Source organism: Sturnira hondurensis, unplaced genomic scaffold (genome assembly GCF_014824575.4).
Source record: "Sturnira hondurensis isolate 20B ecotype Veracruz unplaced genomic scaffold, ASM1482457v3 Scaffold0008196, whole genome shotgun sequence".
NCBI classification, from domain to species: Eukaryota; Metazoa; Chordata; class Mammalia; order Chiroptera; family Phyllostomidae; genus Sturnira; species Sturnira hondurensis.
The window spans coordinates 25,697,574-25,717,953 of NW_028080827.1; the positions used below are offsets into that span (position 1 = coordinate 25,697,574).

At 38.2% G+C, this 20,380-nt stretch overlaps 1 protein-coding gene across 1 annotated transcript in view; it reads right to left on the reverse strand.

Annotated features, from left to right (window-relative positions):
- Positions 1–18,030, reverse strand: part of DLGAP5 (DLG associated protein 5) — a 39,185-nt gene extending 21,155 nt beyond the window's left edge. Inside the window, exons 1-10 of the mRNA XM_037054353.1 lie at positions 17,907–18,030; positions 13,110–13,348; positions 11,929–12,122; positions 9,040–9,102; positions 7,621–7,705; positions 7,413–7,535; positions 6,416–6,486; positions 3,913–4,175; positions 2,821–2,945; positions 1,130–1,256 (exon numbers count right to left, since the gene is read on the reverse strand). Of these exons, the coding sequence (XP_036910248.1) occupies positions 1,130–1,256; positions 2,821–2,945; positions 3,913–4,175; positions 6,416–6,486; positions 7,413–7,535; positions 7,621–7,705; positions 9,040–9,102; positions 11,929–12,122; positions 13,110–13,347 (1,289 nt within the window). The 5' untranslated portion in view covers position 13,348; positions 17,907–18,030. The remainder of the gene's footprint in view (positions 1–1,129; positions 1,257–2,820; positions 2,946–3,912; positions 4,176–6,415; positions 6,487–7,412; positions 7,536–7,620; positions 7,706–9,039; positions 9,103–11,928; positions 12,123–13,109; positions 13,349–17,906) is intronic.
- Positions 18,031–20,380: the final 2,350 nt, after the last annotated feature.

The window sequence follows — 20,380 nt, forward strand, 5'->3', positions numbered from 1 at the left end:
AGAACACCTTAATGAGAAAGGAGCCCTGGCTTAGATCTGACATTAGTTAGTTGGCAGCGTCTGGGGGCACTGCTTGGCGTCAGTTCATAGACTAAGTAGTCTCTAAAATCTCTCACAAATCTGAAACTTGATGCTCTAACAACAATTCAAATGGCTCTCAAATATAGAAAAAGATACTCATTTGTCATATAGCAAATAAATTTAACACTATAGCAAAATATTTCCTATTTGATTGGCAAAGCTCAAAAAATTTAATATTGCATTGGAAAGGGTATTAGAATTTTCCTGCTACATTTCCTCGAGAATAATAATATTCCTGTGTGATGCGGAGTGTTAGGGTCCTTCTCCAATTGTTTCCAAGGCATTTAGATGGCATGACTGAAGTTCCCCAAACAGGATGTTAATTTTCACACTTCAGTTACAGAGACATAATCCTATCTCATGAGTTAGAGGGCCAAAGAGCCTCCTATCAACTCCAGTTATCAATCTTTTATAAAGTAAACATTAACTTGGATTCTTTGTGGGAGGCAAAAAAGTGAGAAAACAGGAACTGCCATACCTTGCTGGAGGGAAATGTCAATTAAGATCTTTACGTATACAGGTTGTTCTTTGAAGCCTTAATTGTAATAGTAGTAGAGTAAACCGAATATAAATGACCAGCTACAGGGACCAATCTATTAAGTAAATTGTGGTACATCCATATAATTGGATACTGTGTGGCCATTACACACACACACACAACATGAGGAAGTTCTTCCAGTACCAAAATAGAATGTCTCCTACATGAAAAATAAATGAAAACAGAACAGTATGCTATTGCATATAGAAACAAAGAGAAACATGCTCTTGTTTGTCTACACATGCCTTTTCTATCTCTGGAAACACTCAGAAGAAATGAATGACACTTGCTTCCCTGGAAGCTTCCAAGTATGGATGGCGTTAGGAGGTGGCATTGGGAGGTAGAGTTGGGAAAAAGACTTGTCACTTGTACCTTTTTCTACCTTTTGCAATTACCCAAAGTCAGCTTCCCTGAAATTCATCTATTACATTACAGTTAAAAATAGTTAACTTTGATTTAAATGTCTAGACATTAATACAAAATTCTCACACTAGGAACAAACGGACAAACCTGAAATATGGCACATCATGCTGTGGCTGAGATATCTGCTCTTCGCTTATTTCAAGTGATGGGGTTTCTTTCACTGGAAGGCCACTTGAATTTTTAATAGTAGTTTCATTCTTATTTAAGACATTTTCTGTAAAGAAAATATTACATATAAATTTCTTTTTTGTGAGTCATAAATTTTTATTCCTTTAAGAACAGAGCTTTGAGATATATACCACAAAAATGGTTATAAATACATGAAGAAATGGACAGATCCAAATAATTAGGGGAACCATTAACACAACTTTAGAAACTGACATAGAATATACNTCTTATTTAAGACATTTTCTGTAAAGAAAATATTACATATAAATTTCTTTTTTGTGAGTCATAAATTTTTATTCCTTTAAGAACAGAGCTTTGAGATATATACCACAAAAATGGTTATAAATACATGAAGAAATGGACAGATCCAAATAATTAGGGGAACCATTAACACAACTTTATTTTTTATTTATTTTTTTTTTAAAGATTTTATTTATTTACTTATCTTTAGAGGGGAAGGAGAGAGGGAGAGAAACACCATGTATGGTTGCCTTTCGTGCGTCCCCTGCTGGGAGTGGGCCTGCAGGGAACCAGCCTGCAACCCAGGCACGTGCCCTGACTGGGAATCGAACCGCGATCCTCTGGTTTGCAGGCCCGCGCTCAATCCACTGAGCTACACCAGCCAGGGCTCCATTAACACAACTTTAGAAACTGACATAGAATATACAGGGGCAGGGCTGGGAATATAAGACAGAAAACTGTACTTGAACAATAATTAAATAAAAATTAAAATTAAAAAAAAGAATATACAAAAAAGGAGGATTTGAACATACAACTGACAAGCTTAACCTAATAGACACATAAAAAATAAATTTCCGCCCTGGCTGGTGTAGCTCAGTGGGTTGAGTGTGGGCCTGCAAACCACATGATCGTGGTTCAATTCCCAGTCAGGGCACATGCCTGGGTTGCAGGCCAGTTCCCAGCAGGGGACAGACACACGAGAAGCAACCATACATTGATGTTTCTCTCCTTCTCTCCTTCCCTTCCCCTCTAAAGATAAATAAAAAAAATCTTAAAAAAAAATAAAATAAATTTCCTAACAGAACATAAAAATTGTTTTCAAACACCCATGGGACATTTACAAAAGAGAGCATTTATTAGGCCACAAAGAATTTCCACAGCCTATGACCATAGTACTAACTTGGCCAAATATAATATACACTCACTCACTCTTGCTAACATACAGACACATACATTTCCATCAGGAGTCCAGAGCTAACACTGTGTGGGGTGGTGACATAGTAGATGCATACATACAAATTTCAAAGTAGCAATTCCTAAAATGACAACCCCCACAATAAATTTTTTTAATCCTTCAATTTTTTTCAGTGTTGAATTTCAAAATTTTATTTCTGCTTCAATGATTTCATTCAACAGACCTCTAAAGTTTCTCTTAATTAACATTTTCATTTCTTCACATGTACCGTCATGCCTCCTCCTCTAGTCTTGCTCATGCCAACTGCCCCTCTCCAGATCTTTCCACATGCTTTCCGATCTCCCCTGACCCTGAGATCACTTCCTTGAACTACACGGGGAATGGGGCTCTAAAACATTTCACTAATAAATCATAATCCAGAAAAGCAAGTAAAAATTTAACTGAAACACCGTACCTTCATTCCAAACTGTTAGAGAACCCAGGGGGTACTGTAATTTTGGATCTTGATGCACTGTCTCGGCAAAGTAAATTTCACATTTTTGTGCCAATGTTTCTTGTGCTCCATCTTGAATCTTATCACTAAAAACAACAGCAAAAATAGACTTCAATAAACACAAACCCCATATCTCTAATTAAAGGATTCCAAAATTATGTTGCTTTTGAACAACGTGGAATAAAACAGAAATTGGTCTCCATTTTTTAAAAATGTGTCTTTTCTATAGGGTAAAATTTTAAACATCATAGTGAGAATGTCCACCTTAACTAACTGTAATGAGAGCTAACGATTCTGAAGATCTCTTAATAAAACATAAGCACTTAGTCTTGGAGCAGTTTCCAGTAAATTTGCTGCCAGCTAGTCTTTGCCAAACAACCTTGTTCCTTCTTTTAAAAGATTCTAACTGACTTTCTCCCACTCTCCACAACTTTGCAAGTTAACCAATTTTGTCTTTAGAGATAGTTTTTCTAAAGTAATACTCACCGAAAACAAACAAACAACCCCCCCCAAAACCCCTAAACTCAAACCACATCTCACCTATATTATAGCAATTTCTTCTTTCTAAAAATTTATTTCTAAGTATTATAATACTTTTAAAACCCCAAACCCCCCACACATCGTACCATAAAAATAATGATAACAACAACACATAGGAAATATCAAAGCTGTCAAATACATTATTGTAGCCTTCTGAAAAAAATTTAGAAGACCAGATTTTCATCTTTTATAATTAACATCATTTACTAACTAAATAATAACTTTAAAAAGCACAGAACAGCCCTGGCGGGTGTAGCTCAGTGGATTGAGTGTGGGCTGCGAATCAGAGGGTCACCGGTTTGACTCCTAGTCAGGGCACATGCCTGGGTTGTGGGCCAGGTCCCCAGTGGGGGCCACACAAGAGGCAACCACACAATGATGTTTCTCCCCCCTCTCTAAAAATACATAAATAAAAACTTTAAAAATAAAAAATAATAAAAAGCACAGGACAAATCAAAGAAAGGCATGTTATCCACCTTGGCAAGGAATTCAGTATTAATATTACATCCTTACACTTCTGCTTTTACAGGAGTCCAGGTGTAACAGGGTGTCAAGAAAGCCTCGGCACTTCGGGGAGTCATAGGTGTAACCTGATAGGTTTTCAGACCATCTAGTGGCTGAAACATAAAATCTTTAGGTGCGAAGGAATTCTTTCCTTTTGTTTTTGCAGTATTTGTCTTAGGTAAGTTTTCCAGTTTTGATAAATCTCCATCACTTGTTGCACTGCTTTGCGAATCCAAATTATTTTCTTCACTATCAACTTGAAAGGAAATGACCTAGATATGAATAAACAAAATAGAGTAAGAATTTCTCTTCTTGGGATATCCTGAACCAATTTTTACAGGCCTGAAAATGTGCAAGTTGAGATATGTGTGCCATGTACATAATTTACAAGACAAAAACAAATACATCTGAGTGTGTATGTGGAGTGAGAAGACCAGCTACACTGAACCGTCACTAGGTTCCAGAAAGAGAGAACCAATCCTTATTAAAAGAACTAAATATGTAGTAGGTTTCAGGTATTATAACAAATTAAAATATATGAAAACTAAGGTAGAAAAATTGACTCATCTACCAATCACATATATTTTTTACTTAAATTATGATGATAATTACCATGGTTTGAAAATTATAATCCAAAATTTACTGGATGACTGCTATTGTCAAGGACCAATTCCTTCATCGCATGAGCAAAAATAGTTTTCATGTAACACAGTAAGATTAACCATATAAAATATGAAACGTATTTTCTTTTTCAAGTAAATTTGCTACTTGTTTATTTTACTAAGATATAATTGACATATAATACTAGTTTCAGGTGTACAGCACAATTTGATATTTATATATACAGCATCATGATTCGATATTTGTATATATAGCAAAATAATCACAAATAGTTACAATTTTTAAATTATTCTTTAAATTTAAATTTTACTTTTTATTTATTTTTAGAGAGAGGGGAAAGGAAGGAGAAAGGGAGAGAAACATCAATGTGTGGTTGTCTCTTGCATGCTCCCCACTGGGGACCTGGCCCACAACCCAGGCATGTGCCCTAAATGGGAATCGAACCAGCGGCCCTTTGGTTCACAGCCCATACTCAATCCACTGAGCCACACCAGCCAGGGCTACAGTTTTTTTTGTTGCGATGAGAACTTTTAAGATTTATTCTTTGTAACTCTCAAATATACAATGCAGTATAATTAACTATAGTCACTATGCAGTACATTATCTCCCCAGGACTCACTTATTTTATGACTGGAAATTTGTACCTTTGACTACCTTTACCTATTAACATTCACCCATTGAAACAATTTTTAGAAGTCTCTATGTTCTGGATTTTTAATGAGATATGAACTGAAACTAGAGTATTTTAACCTGGACAAGAGTTCAAGGGTAAAAATGTCCCTGAGGTTAGCGTGGGAATTAAAGTGAAAATGAGTGATATACAGATCATGTGTCATAGAAATGTCCACTTGAAACCAACAGGGGGGTATGGTATGCTAAGGGAGGTATACAGTTGTTCACATGGAAAAAAGATATGTAGGTTAAGATTATTACAACAGCTTTATTAACTCAAAAGAATGTTACTCACAATTGTAAATCTACTTTTGCCCAACTCACAGGGTAGGGAAAAAGTAGGCTTACAGTTGTGAGTACGCAAAAAAAAAAAATTATTCTTGTATTATTTATTATTGTATTATTTTATATATTAACAACTTAATCCACTTTTGCCCCACCCTGTATAATTGTATTAACCAATGTCACCCTAATAAATTTAATTTGAAACAAACACACTAACAAAAAATGAATGATAATCCTTCAGAAGAAAATCAATCTCATGGGAAGAGCGCTGAAGTACATCTGCTTGTCTGTGAAGATTCACTCTATAGTGTCTTCCTGGAGGATCTGTTTGATTTTTAATAAGAATCTAGTCACTTTGGCTTAACTTTTTCTTTTTTTAAGGTTATAGAATTGTAGCATGGATTATAAATTATAAACCAAAGGATGGGTCTTCAAAATGGTGGCTTTTTTTTTTTAAGACTCTACTAGTCTATGCAAGATGCTACCAAAAATATGAGGTTATTTAATTCTTAATACTAGTCTATGTAGGTATTACATGTTACAGATAGAAAAACAAACTCATAACTTGCCCAAGGTGATATAACTAATTGGAAACAGACAATATTTAAACTCAGGCCTAATTAAATTCAAAGTCAGTGCATTTCACTCTACCCCATCAAACCTAATTCTCATATGAACATTTCTATCAGCTGTGTTTTTATTTTATTTTTTCTATCTTCTGTTAACCAAATTATGTTTTCTCTACCCATAAAGCTCTGAGGATAAGATGCCTGAAGAACAATAGTAAATCCTCTTATGCTTCTTTATGACTCAAGAGTTTTTCACCCACATGTAGGTTAACCTCTTGAGCAGTTCTGTATGCTTCATTTTGACTTTCTGAAAGTAGCAATAAGATTTCCAAAGAATCTAGAAATAAACAGATTTTATACACTACCTTGTCAGGTTTAGTTTCTACGTTTTGGGCAGATCTTCCTTGATTTGTTGCCTTTCTTTCTGTTTCATTATCTAAAAAATAAAATAAAATATGTCATCCATTTTGACTAAACAGAAAATCCTACATTAAAAGCACTAAGGTAATTTGGGAAAGGAAAAAATAGGCAACAATTGAGATCTATGTCTTTTTTTTCTTTTATTTAAGAGCGAGGGGAAGGGAAGGGGAAAGAAAGGGAGAGAAACATCCATGTGGGAAACAGGCAGAGGCCTAACTGGGAATCGAAGTGGCAACCTTTCGGTTTGTGGGACGACACCCAACCAACTGAGCCACACTGGGGCCGAAATGTATGTCTTAAGAAATTTTATGATTAAAAGTCGTATTATAAAATAAGATAAACAGATTAAATTTCCTGCCAAGTGTAGGTCATTTACTTATAAAAACAAAACAAAGGTCTTAAGGTACTTTACCTTGTGCCTCTGAATAACAAAATCTATATTATGGAAATTTGGAAAATAAAGAAAAGCAAAAAAAAATAATAATAATAAATTAAAAAACACCCATGATTACATTATTCAGTTATAACCACTGTTGACATTTCAGGGTACATTTTCCCAGTTTTTTCTATGTTCACATATTTACATATATATTTTAGAACTGTGCTCATACTATTCAGGTTTTGACCTGTTCATCTTTCCCCATTGAATATATCATGAACCATGTTCTTAAGCACTTTTTTCACATTGTTCTTAAAAACTTACACTGTTTTCCAAATGGATGGACTGCAATTTATTGGGGCTATTTCTCACTGTGAAGCACTGCTTACACCACTCCAGGTACCCCAATGTTTGAGCGCCCACTGCTAAATGGATGAAGGGGCCCAGAACCTACTTTCAGGGAATTGGAATCTTCCATTTCCTCCTCCTACTCAAGGGAGAACTCAAAAATCTCAAGAACCAAAACAATCTAGTTCAATCATTGATCAAGAAATAGTTTTTACCATCAGGAGCTCTTGTCACTGGCTTTCTTGTTATAGTGGACGAGATGGGCCTGGCTGTCTGCTTTGCTGCTAGGGTAGCTGATCGAGTCACTCTCACTGATGTGGGCATTTCAGGTTGTTCGGCTGTGTGGGAAAAATAAATCGAATGCTTTTAAAAAATTATTATTCTTTTGGCAACATCAGAACTTATAACTGCTAATATTCCTACCTTTTTTCTCTTTGTCCAACAGTTTCTTTTCAGAAGTTTGTCTTTGATCAGGTCGAGATGCTCGAACATCATTCCCATTAGCAACCTATCGAGAAGAGTAGGTGCTATGTGAGTTAATCACATAATAAATCAAACCAGCACATCTCTAATCTGTACATTGATCCCTCACCTGAAATCTGACTATTGGAAATAACCCAGCAAAAAAATCCACTATCCCAAATAAAATGGAGTAACAAAAATAGTTTTCCATCATATTCATTTTCTTACAAGCTTTTTTAGAATCCTAGAATTTAGAAAATGCTAATAACCAAAGCTATTAAAAAGAGTTGACTATAATCATTTGGGGGGTCCTTAAATATACCAGGCATGTTTTCTTTTTTTAAAGATCTTATTTATTTTTAAAGAGAGGAGAAGGGAGGGAGAAAGACAGGGAGAGAAACATTCATTGGTTGCTTCTTCTCAAACACACCGCAACTGGGGACCAAACGTGCAACCCAGGCATGTGCCCAGGTTGGGGATGGAACCAACCTTTTACTTTGTGGGTCGATGCACAAACTTAAGGAGCCACACCAGTCAGGGCACCAGGCATGTTTTTACTTCAAGACTTTTAAATTTTGTCTAGAAAATTCTTCTCCTGGATAAAAAACTCTTTACCATAGTTCACCCTTCTACTTCCTTAAAGACTTCATTCAAAATGCCACCATCTCACTGAGGCCCAATCAAAATTCCACCTACTTTAGTACTCCCCATCTCCCTCCAGAAAATTTATGACCATCTGACATAATATATACTTACCTTTTTTATTGCCTATCTCCCATAAACACAAGGAATTATTTTCTTCCCCATTATAGCCTAGAGCCTAGAGGAACATGGTAGTGATTCAAAATTTATTGTATACATGAAATTTAGCTTCCTTACCTGACAAAGAAGCACACAACTTCCCCCTTGCCCACTTTACTTTATTTTAGTAATCCTCCTAATAACTTTACCCTGGCAGTGTTTTGAAAACTTGTAATTTACAACACCCACCCTACATGCTTTATATTCCTACCTGCATTTTCTATCATGGAATGTATAAGAGAAGACCAATAAACTAACGAACAAAATAGTGTGACACAAAGACAAAGCTTGGACCTGCAACCCTGGCTTCTCAGGACCATGCAGTGACCAACTGAACTAAACGGCCAGGGCAGGGCAACGCTAGGTAGAGATCTCGTACGGGATGTCTGGGCAGACTATTTTAAGTGCACAGTGCCTTAGCATTCAGCCAAAACTGCTCTATGCCAGTGATTTTGGTGCTATCAACTCTAATAAAATAATCAATATACTTGAAGGGACAGATTAAAACTAAAGTTACTTATTCTGAGAAAATAAAGTATAATTTGTCATTTTAGTAACATTATCCATTATCAACTGTACCTTAATCAGCTCCATTTGTTCCTTGGCCTTTGACCTTGTCATCCGTACAAAAGATGGAACAGCCTTAAAACAGTCAAAGAAGGCAGTATTTTTTAAAAAACGAACATGCAAAATTTACTTCCATGTTTCATTATGAAATAAAGTTCCAATTTTAAAGCTAAACTTTATTTGTAGTCATTTATGCAAGAAAGATACCTGCTAACTTAAATTACTATTTTTTTTTTGGTTCTGGCTTAATTTAAATCATCCTTAGGTTAGCAGCTTCAAAACTTATATTTCTCATTGAGGAGAGAGAATACATTTTAAACCATATTTTCCAGGTATTATTAGGAATCCTCTTTAATGTGAGGGTGATAGATGAACAAACTAGAATACTAGAATCTTTCTTTTATTTATGAAAAGATACTGTACAGCTTATTGTCCTGGCTTGGACAATTTGCCTTCAAATTTCATGACTAGAACTTGTCCATTGTCAATAAGAAAATGAAGACCTGATAGCAAAATGTAGAAAAAATCTAGCAAGAGAGGGACTGATCAAAAACTGGTAAGATGTTTATTAACTCTGTAAAATTCCATAAGAAGCATATTCAGACGTCTTTTCAGATAAGAAGACATTTTCTTTACCAAACCTCAGTGAAAACCTATGTTAATAAAATTAGGCTTTGCTCTAAAGTGCACAACATGAGCAAAATTCAGCAATGACTGCTGTCTAAGCAATCACTGGGGAGTCTTATAATTTAACACAATGATATATCCTTCTCCCCCCTACATACTCGTATAACACTTTGTGAACAGCGGTTTACAGTCTAGACAAATGACCGGCATCCTACATGTTCTTGTGAAAGCAGACGAAGTCTAACCCCTTCTAAAACGTCTTCTTTGATGTTCTTCCAAACATAAATTAATCTCTCCCTCCTCTAACATATGTATTTATTTATTATCTTTCCACCTTGAGTTCTATTTTATTAATTTTGGTCTCCTCCACATTACCCTAAGGTAATACACAGAGTAAACAAAGATCTGTCAAATGAATCAGACTCATGCAGCAAAGAAAACTAGGCAATATCTTGGGCCTTTGTTATTCAATTCCTATTTAAATCAGGAACAAGTATATAGTCAATAAGGCTTTTAAAAAATACTATTTAAAATAAGATCTTTGATACATACCTTTAAAATAGCAAATCACCAGTGACTACCTAATTCACAACTCAAACTCCCTCTGTCCAAACTCCCTCCTTGACTCACCAACCATTCTCTTCTTTTAGATCACCCCTTCCACCCACCGCCTTATTTCCCCTGCCACTCTGACCAGTCCTTCTCAGCCTGGCACTGGTACCTGACTTCTGCCACCTGACAGTGCTCTCTAGACTTCACTCTTTCATAATTTTCTATATCTTTATTGTATGGTCATATTCAGTCCCACAGCTTAAACACCCACCCATACTAAAACCACATCCTAAATCCACCCCGTAGCATGGACCTCCATCCTGATTCCAAATTTTATACCACTGCCTGTTATCTAGATGGCCCAAACTAGTTTAAAAAAAGAGGTGTGGGGTGTGGCGGACCCTGGTCAGCAGAGTCCGCCTGTTGTGGCTGACGACGAGAATGAATGCGCAGGCAACAACAATCCTGTGTGGAAAAAGGGAACTGCACCGCTACTCTCTCAAGGGGAGAGTGCCTATGGGTGCCTCGGCCACTCCCTCAGGAGGGGAGCGCCTCGACCCCTGCCTAGACAGGCTTTTATTGTTTTCCTGGGGTCTTACATCAGAGGAAGATTTATTATCTATTACATAAAATATTATTGTCTATGTTTTAGATACAATCAATGAAATGAAAATAACATGCAGAGGGGAATGGCGATGAGCTGATTAGCTCTGTCTTTGGGCATATTCACCCAAGCTTTGGATGTTACCTTGAAGATAGAAAATACACATTTGTTATTTCAGACCAGGGTGATGGAGTTTTAGCATGAGCAAGCCATAATAGTCTGCATGAATTTTCTAGGCCTGATTCCCACGGGAAAACTCAGTTTGAAAGTCTGGCTCCTGCCCATCACTTTGCTTCTGTAGGTTTCCCATACAGAGCTGAGTCACATTTGCCACACCAAAACAAACCAGTCCCCTACAGTGGGCTATTAAAATGCACCCACTTAATCATGTTCCTTTTCTTGCCTTCCCCTTAAGCAGAAGCATAATTTATATGGTTGTTCAAACTAATATAAACAGAATCATCTCATTCCAAGTGTTAAATTTTCTTTACCCCTCACTATCTACTTGGTCACCCATCAAACTTATCTCCAAAGATGTCTTACCCTTATTTCTTTCTTTTAAACACATTGCCCAGTCCACCTATTCTGTCTCACTTATTCTTTCACAATAGTCTTGTAACTAGTCTTCCCATCTATAAATGCTCCCCTTTCCAGACTATAATCTTCAAAGCCAGGGTAATCTTCCTACATTATTAATTTAATTGATGGTACAACCTCATTTAAAAGCTTCCCTTGACTCTCCGTGTCCCATGGGATAAACGCCAAGTCCCTGGCATTTATCCAGGGCAGCATCCCTGAGTAAATGAGCAGCATCATTTATGAGCTGAGCAGCATCCGCTGCTCAGCCTGGCTCTACTTGCTTTTCTAGTTTTACCCTATCTCAGTCTACCTAGAGTTACATTGAGAGACCTCATTTTCATCTTCTACTATTGTCATTCCCACCTCCCACCAATTAGTTAAGAGAATAAAGGAACTAAAGGGAATGGGTAATCTTAGTTATTTCATCTCTTAAAAGAATTGCTTCTCAGCCTTTTGGCTAAAATCAAGTGTAATCTCCTAAAGAAAATGCAACAGTTAAAAAACTATTCCTGTATATCTAGTTAGGATACTAAATTTACCTTCATTGGCTCAGCCTTCATAGCGTTTTGGTGGGAAAAAAGAAACGAAGGCTTCTCGGGTCTATAGAGCCCCACTTTAAACACCCCTCGTTTAGCTTTCTCTCTTTGCTCTTTCAATTTCTGAAGTTGTTTTTCTTCTTTGTATTTTTGGAGCATTTGTTTCCGTTGATCACATTGAAGAGTTCTCACTGACTCTAAGTAAGAAAAACATAGAAACACAGTATATAAAACATTGCAGATAAAGTTAGGCAAAGGTCGAAAAAATCATTTTGCCTAACTTCAACCACTACTAAGAAGTGCTTTGAGAAATTTCTTGTTAATTCCTTAGCACCCTAACCACAAGTTATTTCAATCTCTGTTCTTTTTTTCTTTTTAAAAGATTTTATTTATTCATTTTTAGAGAGAGGGGAAGGAAGGGGAAAAAGAGAGGGAGGGAAACATCAATGTGTGGTTACCTCTCATGTGCCCTCAACTGGGGACCTCAGCCAGGCATATGCCCTGACTGAGAATCGAATTGGTGATCCTTTGGTTCGCAGGCCAGTGCTCAATCCACTGAGACACACCAGCTCAACCTCTGTTCTTTTAAAATTTCTATTCCTGCCTTGGGCAAATTGCAAGGAAGAATTCCTTGCCCTTCTAAGAAATGTTTTCACTGGTAAAGTATCCTTATTTCATAGATTCTTCAATCAGTTCTATTCTTATGTCTCTTATCAATTTATTTTGCCAACACTTATCTTACCCAAGCTCCAGAAGCAAGAACTTTAGAATTCCTTTAAGACAATATAGAAAATAAAATGTTATAATATTCCAGAGGTGAATGGCTGTAGCCTGGCTAAAATAGCTTTAGACTAGCCTTACCTTAAATAGACAGTGAAAAATATCAAGTTATTCAAAACTGTATGACAAAACTCCATTCTTCTGCTCAGGTTTGTTGTTTTTTTAAATTGATTTTGCGAGAGAGAATAACAGACAGATATCTATTTGTTGTTCCACTTATTCACTCATTTATTGGTTGAGTCTTGTATGTGCCCTGAGGATTGAACCCAAAACCTTGGCATACTGGGACTATGCTCCAACCAAACGAGCTACCCGGCCAGGGCCTGGTGAGGATTTTTTTATGTCAGTTATTAAATCAATTTCACTCTTCAAAGCACTTAAAATTACAATAAACCTTTACTTACTTGGCTTGACACTGGCCTTTTCTGGAACAAGCTCTGGAAATGTCTCGTCTAATTCAAGAAGAAGTCTACCTTCTGAGGTTGGAATGTTGACATCTTTCAAACCAAAATGTCTATTTCGTTCATATTCCTTATGTCTGTGTTCTTTCTGAGACAGTGATTTCCTATGAGCAATTTTAGTTCTAATCATATCAGTACTCATATCCTTTCTGTGTCGACTGGCAAAACGTGATGAAGACATCCTGTCAGGGAAAAGAAAGACAGACTTCCAGGGATTTTCATTTTATTTATTTATTTAATTTTTAAAAGATTTTATTTATTTCTGGAGAGAAGGGAAGGGAGGGAGAAAGAGAAGGAGCGAAACAGCAATGTGTAGTTGCCTGTCATGTTTCCCCTTCTGGGGACCTGGTCTGCAACGCAGGCATGTGCCCTGACTGGGAATCCAACCAGCGACCCTTTGCTTGGCAGGCCCACACTCAATTTACTGAGCTATAGCAGCCAGGTCAGATTTTCATTTTATTACTTAAAAATTAAGATTCCAAGATGGAGGTGTAGGTAGACATGTTTTTCCTCCTTATGCAATCATAGAAAGAATTACAACCAGATCTCAAAACTAGTAATACCCAGAACCATCAGAAAATTGAGCTGTATGGAAGTTCGACAACCAAGGATTTAAAGAAGCCACATTCATCCAGATGTGTAGGAGAGGTGAAGCAGCAGAAATAGGAGAAGAGGTGGTGTGGGACAAGCAGCAGGGTTACCTCTGCAGGCAGCCAGAGATCCAGCCCCAGGCCAGACTGCACAGCCCAGGGTTCCAGCACTAGGGAGATAGATCCCCATTACCTCTGGCTGTAAAAACCAGTGCAGGGTCGGGCAGCAGAAAAAACTGCTGATTTTCACTAATTAAAGGGTCAGCACAGTCTTAGAATGTACACAAACCCATCCATTCCAGGATTCACTACCCAGCAGCAGCTGGAAGGACATCAGTTGCACGTGGGAAGGGGGTGAAGTGACTGGAAATGGGCTAGTGACAGACGAACCACTAGAAGCCAGGTGGTGGCACTGTCTCCTCTCCAACCCCCTCCCACACCAGCACAAAGTGGTAAAGCAGGTGCCCAGCCCTGGCAATTACCTAAGGTTCTGCCTCACACAATTTACAGGTGCCTTTTCTACAATAGGCCATGCTAGTAAGACAAGGAGTCAAAGCAGCTCTACTGTTGAGAAACAAACTCAGGAAAACTGCCAAATTGAGGAGACAAAAAAAAAAATATGGCCCAAATAAAAGAACAAAAGTAAAGCAGAGACAGTCAACCTATCAGATGCAGAGTTCAAAACCCTGGTTATCAGGATTCTCAGAGAACTCGAGTACAGCAAAAGTAAAGAAAGAAAGAAAGGAAGAAAGGAAGGAAGGAAGGAAGGAAGGAAGGAAGGAAGGAAGGAAGAAAGAAAGAAAGAAATGAAGGTTACGATAAGTAAAGGAAAGAATAATCCAGAGGAAACAAACAGAGAAGGGAAGGAAGTTGGGATTCAAACCAATGATTTGGATCATAAGGAAGAGATAAAGATTCAACCAAAAAAGAATGAAGAAACAAGAATTCAAAAAATGAGGAGAAGCTTAGGAATCTCTGGGACAACTTTAAATGTTCCAACATCCAAATCATGGTGGTGCCAGAAGGAGAAGAAGGAAGAGCATAGGAAATAGACTTCTAGGAAATCCAGGAAGCTCAGAGTCCCAAAGAAGTTGGACCCAAGGAAGCACACACCAAGCCACATCATAATTACATAACCCAAGATTAAAGATAAGGAGAGAATCTTAAAAGCAGCAAGAGAAAAGGACACTGTTACCTACAAAGGAATTCCCATAAAGCTATCAGCTGATTTCTCAAAAGAAACCTTACAGGCAAGAAAGGAACAGAAAGAAGTATTCCAGGCCATGAAAGGCAAGGACCTATATCCAAGATTACTCTATCCAGCAAAGCTATTATTTAGAATGGAAGGGCAGTCCTGGCTGGTGTGGCTCAGTGGATTGAACCCAGGCCTTGAATCAAGATGTTCCCAGTTCGATTCCCAGTCAGGGCATATGTCTGGGTTGCGGGCCAGGTCCCCAGTGGGGGCACACCAGAGGCAACCACACACTGATATTTCTCTCCCTCTCTCTCTCCCCCTCTCTCTAAAAAATAAATAAAATGTTTAAAAAAAAGAATGGAAAGGCAGAGAAAGTGCTTCCAAGATGAGGTCAAGATGAGGCCAAGTTAAAGGTGTTCATCATGACCAAGCCCTTATATGAAATGTGAAAAGGACTTAGGAAACAAGATGATCAAAAATATGAACAGTAAAATGATAACAAACTCACAACTATCAACAACTGAACCTAAAAAACAAAAACAAAAACTAACTAAGCCGACAACTAGAACAGGAACAGAATCACAGAAATGGAGATCACATGAAGGGTTATCAGCAGGGAGGGGGTAGAGGAAGGATGGAGGAAAATGTACTGGGAAGAAAAAGAATAATTGGTAGGTACAAGATAAACACAGGGAGGTTAAGAATAGTATAGGAAATGAAGAAGCCAAAGGGTTGCACATTTCATTACATGAGACCCATGGACATGAACTAAGGGGCAGGCTGGGGGGGATGCTCGTGGGGGGTGGTGTGCAGGGTGGAAGGGAATAAAGGGGAGAAAAATATGGGACAACTGTAATAGCATAACCAATAAAATATACTTAAAAATAAAAGAATTTTAAGCATAATAAAAATAAAATTTAAAAAAGGCAACAAATTCACAACTATCAACAATCGAATCTAAAAAAGAAACACACACACAAAACTAAGCAAACCACTAGAACAGGAACAGAATCATACAAATGGAGATCACATGAAGGGATATCAGCAGGGAGGGGGAAGGAGGAGAATATGGAAATGTTGTAGGGATTAAGAAGTATAAGTGGTAGGTACAAAGTAGACAGGGGGATGTTAAGAACAGTATAGGAAATGGAGAAGCCAAAGAACTTACCTGCATGACCCATGGACATGAACTAAGTGGGGGACTGCTGGAGGGAAGGCGGGTACTGGGTAGAGGGGGGCAAAGGGGGAAAACTGGGATAACTGTAATAGCATAATCAGTAAAATATAATAAAAAACCAAAATGAAAAAAAAAGTTAAGGTTGCAGTTCACTTCCCATCCCTACCTCAGAGCCTTCTGAAATAAAAGTATTGAAATACAAATGGGATAAATACGTGACACTGAAGAGCAGGAAGGAGGTTATTAAAGATAAGACCCTACAACTTATTCTGGGGTCCTAAGTAGGACCTTGCTTGACAGATAAAGTGAAGCTCAGGAAGCTACTGTTCATAATAAGTAGAATAGTTTCTTAACTTTCCCCTGATGATGAATACAGGCAGCCTGACATTTTTGTTCTCAAGCTAAAAACAAAACAAAACAAACAAAAAACCACACAAGATGCCTATTAGACAAGGATGATAAACAGGCATTGAAAATACCCGATTAAGAAAAAGAAGCGTTTTCAGAAGAATTACCATGGTGATGTAGAAGAATAAACAAATCAGTATGCCCTTGGTAGGGCAGAATAAAATTATTTTCGGCCATGTAAGAAATTGTATAGTTTACTTGTCAACATACCATTTTCATGGAAAGAGCCTTGAGAAAATATATTCAAGCAACAACCAACACAAGGCAGAAGGACAAGACGAGGATGTCACAGGTTCCAAGAAACCATGGATCGAACTGATGGAAGAATAAAGGAAATTGGGAAGTCTAAGGTGGTGGTTACCTATGCATCTGGTATAGAAAACAACCAAGCCAAACTGAAGGAAAAAAACTGGTTTTCCAGAGAAAATTCTTGCCAGCTTAAAAGGAAAAGGCCGGGGGTGGGGTGGGGGGGGAGGGCGTGTCATTAGGGAGTTTAGAAGTGGTAAGCACACCACATTCCCCAGCAAGAATAACTAAGTAAGTACACTAAAAAACTTCAGATAGGAAAATCTGCACAAGAATACAACAAGTTAAAATGTTACATGATTTTTAAGCATCCATAGAGTATAAAAATGAGAATTCATCTGACCTGGATGCTAATAACACTCTCCGTTAAGGGCCCAGGGGAAGTGACAAAGAACTATGCTTTTCATCAAAACCTCTATTTGATTTGCCACCTCCAAGTATTAATTTGCTAAGTACTACAGAAAAAACAAAACTTACGTAATAATTATTTTGAAAAACAGCATACCAGCAGAGAGAGCACTAATACTAAAGGTATGCTTAATTATCTAAACCTTAAAGAGTAGATACTTAACATTACGACTTATACAAATGAGGTAAATTAACTGCCCACGTGAGCGGAGAGAAAAAGTGGCGCAGCTGGCATCCCAAGCCAGGCGGCCCGGCTCTTCACATACACCTAAGTTCTCTTCTTTGGCAGACGGGAGTTGCTTCCAGCTGGAACGTCTAGAATGTTTTCTTCTTGCTTGCCCACGGGGTTCTCAACCCGGACGTTTTCAGACGTCACAGGACTAGGGAGGAGCTACCGAAAATTAATGGCAGGGCCAAGGATGCTAAGCATGGACAAATTCCAGACTCCAATTACGCCCCGGTGGAGACACGCTGACTGCTACAATAGCTCAAGCCAACACGTATTTACTCTTCCGGAGAATTGTGTCCGCAGTTTCAGGAAGGACCGGTAAGATGTCCTGGCGGAGCCTCCCCGGGGAAGCAGCCAGCTCTCAGCTGGGGGTCCTCAGATCCTTCTAGGCCGACACCCTCCTGCCGGCTCCCCAACAGCCACCTACCTGAGGCCGCTTCTGGCGTGAAACCTCAACCACACGAAAAGCGAATGAAATCTCTCGGCCTGGAAGCCCACTGCTGCCTTTAGAACGGGACGGCCCACAAGCCGAGCCTGAGCTAATTCAAACTTCCCACACGGAACCTCTGATTGGAGGGATTTTAACCAATACTTCCGGGAAATGTGCCCGCCTCTTCCCTTCGATAAGGCTTGCGATTGGTCTTCTCCTTGCACGATTTGAATTGATTGAAAGGGGAACGGACGGTTCTGACGGGTGTGAGAGAGATCTTTGGGGCCAGTGCGCCGTGCGACGCTGTGACCCATCCGGCTCGGGCTGTTGACGAGGGGCGGAGCGAGGGGGTGCCCGCGGCGGGAACCGCGGGAAGGTGAGCTCCCTTAGAGCTTGAATCCGCCCGGGACCTCCTAGGGCTTCGTGAGTGGCCGAGGAAGGAGGGAGAAAAACACATAGAAGAGAAAGTTTGCAGGGCTTTTTAATGTCCTTATTTAGTTACGTAAATCCAGCAGAGCTTCTTGGAATGTTTCGTCATTTAACGTTTCTTAAAAAACTGCTTTGCCCTGGCTGGTGTGGCTCAATGAATTGAGTGCCAACCTGCGAACCAAAAAGTCACTGGTTCGATTCCCAGTCTGGGCACATGCCTGGGTTGTGGGCCAGGAATGAGAGGAAACGGGCAACCTATTGATGTTTTCCCTCTCTTTCTCCCTCCCTTCTCCTCTCTCTAAAAGTAAATAAAATCTCAAAAAAAAAAGGGCTTCCCACACCAAATTTCTCCTTACATCCGTTAGTGTTACTTTTTAACACCCGCAGCCTTTTTTGTCCTTTGTTTTTCTGGTGAGGTAAAATTTAAATACAGTGAAAAGCATAGTTTTTTCATGTATGATTTGATTAGTTTTGCTGAATGTAAACAGCCATGTGACTACCACCAAATCACGAGACAGAGCATTTCCACCGTCCAAGAGTTTCCTTAAACCCCTTTCCAATCTCCCTTGGGCAACCATTCCTCTCATTTCTGTTATTTCAGAATTAAAGGTGTTAGGTACTCATCAGTGTCTGCCTTCTTTTTCTTAGCATATTGTTTTCAAGACCCATGACTCCTGTTGCCTGAATCAGAAGTTACTTGTTTTTACTGATGAAAAATATTCTATTGAATACTTTATCCATTCACCTGTTGATGGACGTTTGGATTGTTCCAGATTTTAGCTGTAATGAATAAGTTGCTATAAATAATCTTTTGTTTTGTTTTAAAGAACAGAATATAAAGCTATCTAGAATATGTTATATGGCCCGATCATGTTTAGTGATGGAGCTTATTTAAAATTTTTTTATTTTACTGATTTTCAGAGAGAAACATTGATTTGTTGTTCCACTTATTTATGCATTCATTGGTTGATGCTTGTATCAAACCTGCAACCTTGGCATATCTGGACATACGCTGACCAGCTGAACTACCCACCTGAGCCACATGGCCAGAGCGCTATAAATATTCTTACACAAGTTTTTTTTGTGGGCATATTTTATTTCTCTTGGGGAAATATAGGTGTGGAATTTCTGGGTCATTTTGTGAATACTTAACTTTATGGGAAATTGCCAAACAGTTTTCCAAAGTGCTTGTAACATGTTACACTCCCACTAGCAGTGTGCGAGAGTTCCAGGGTTCCACATGCCTGCCAACATTTGGAGTTATCACTATAATTTGAAGCCCTCTAGTGGGTGTGAAAGGGTACCTGGTTTTAATATTGTAGTTCCCCAATAGCCAATGATGGTGAGCTCATCAAGTATTTTAGTATTTTGTTTTGTGAAATGTCTGTTCAAATCTTTTGCCTCTGTTTAGAAAAGTTTGTTTTCAGTTTGGGGTGTGTTTGTAGCATTCATTTGTAGGAGTTTTATCTGTTCTACGCACAAGTCCTTTGCCAGGTATATGTATTTTGAATATATTCTCTCAAAATATATGTATTTTGAATAAAAGTCTGTGAGTTCTTTTATTTTTATAAAATAAGCTTTTAATTTTAGAGTAGTTTAAAGTTCAAGGAGAAATTGCAAAGATAGAGTGAGTTTTCATATGCCCCACATCCATTTTTCCCCTTTTATGTTATTATGGTATATTTGTTACAATTAATGAAATGATACTGACACATTATTATTAACTAAAGTCAATACTTTATTGAGACTTCTTTAGTTTTTACCCATTGACATTTTTCTGTTCCAGGATACCATATCACTCTGTGACAGTTTCTCAGACTTTTCCTGGTTTCTGGCAAACTTGACGGTTTTGAGGGATAGAATGTCCCTCAGTTGGAATTTGTCTGATGCTTTTGCCATGATTAGATTGGGGTTATGGGTTTGCAGGAGGAAGACCATAGAGATGAAGTGCCATTCTCATCATATCACATCAAGTGTACGTAATATCAGTACTATTTATCACTGTTAATCGTTAACCTTGACCACTTGTTTGAGGTAGTGAC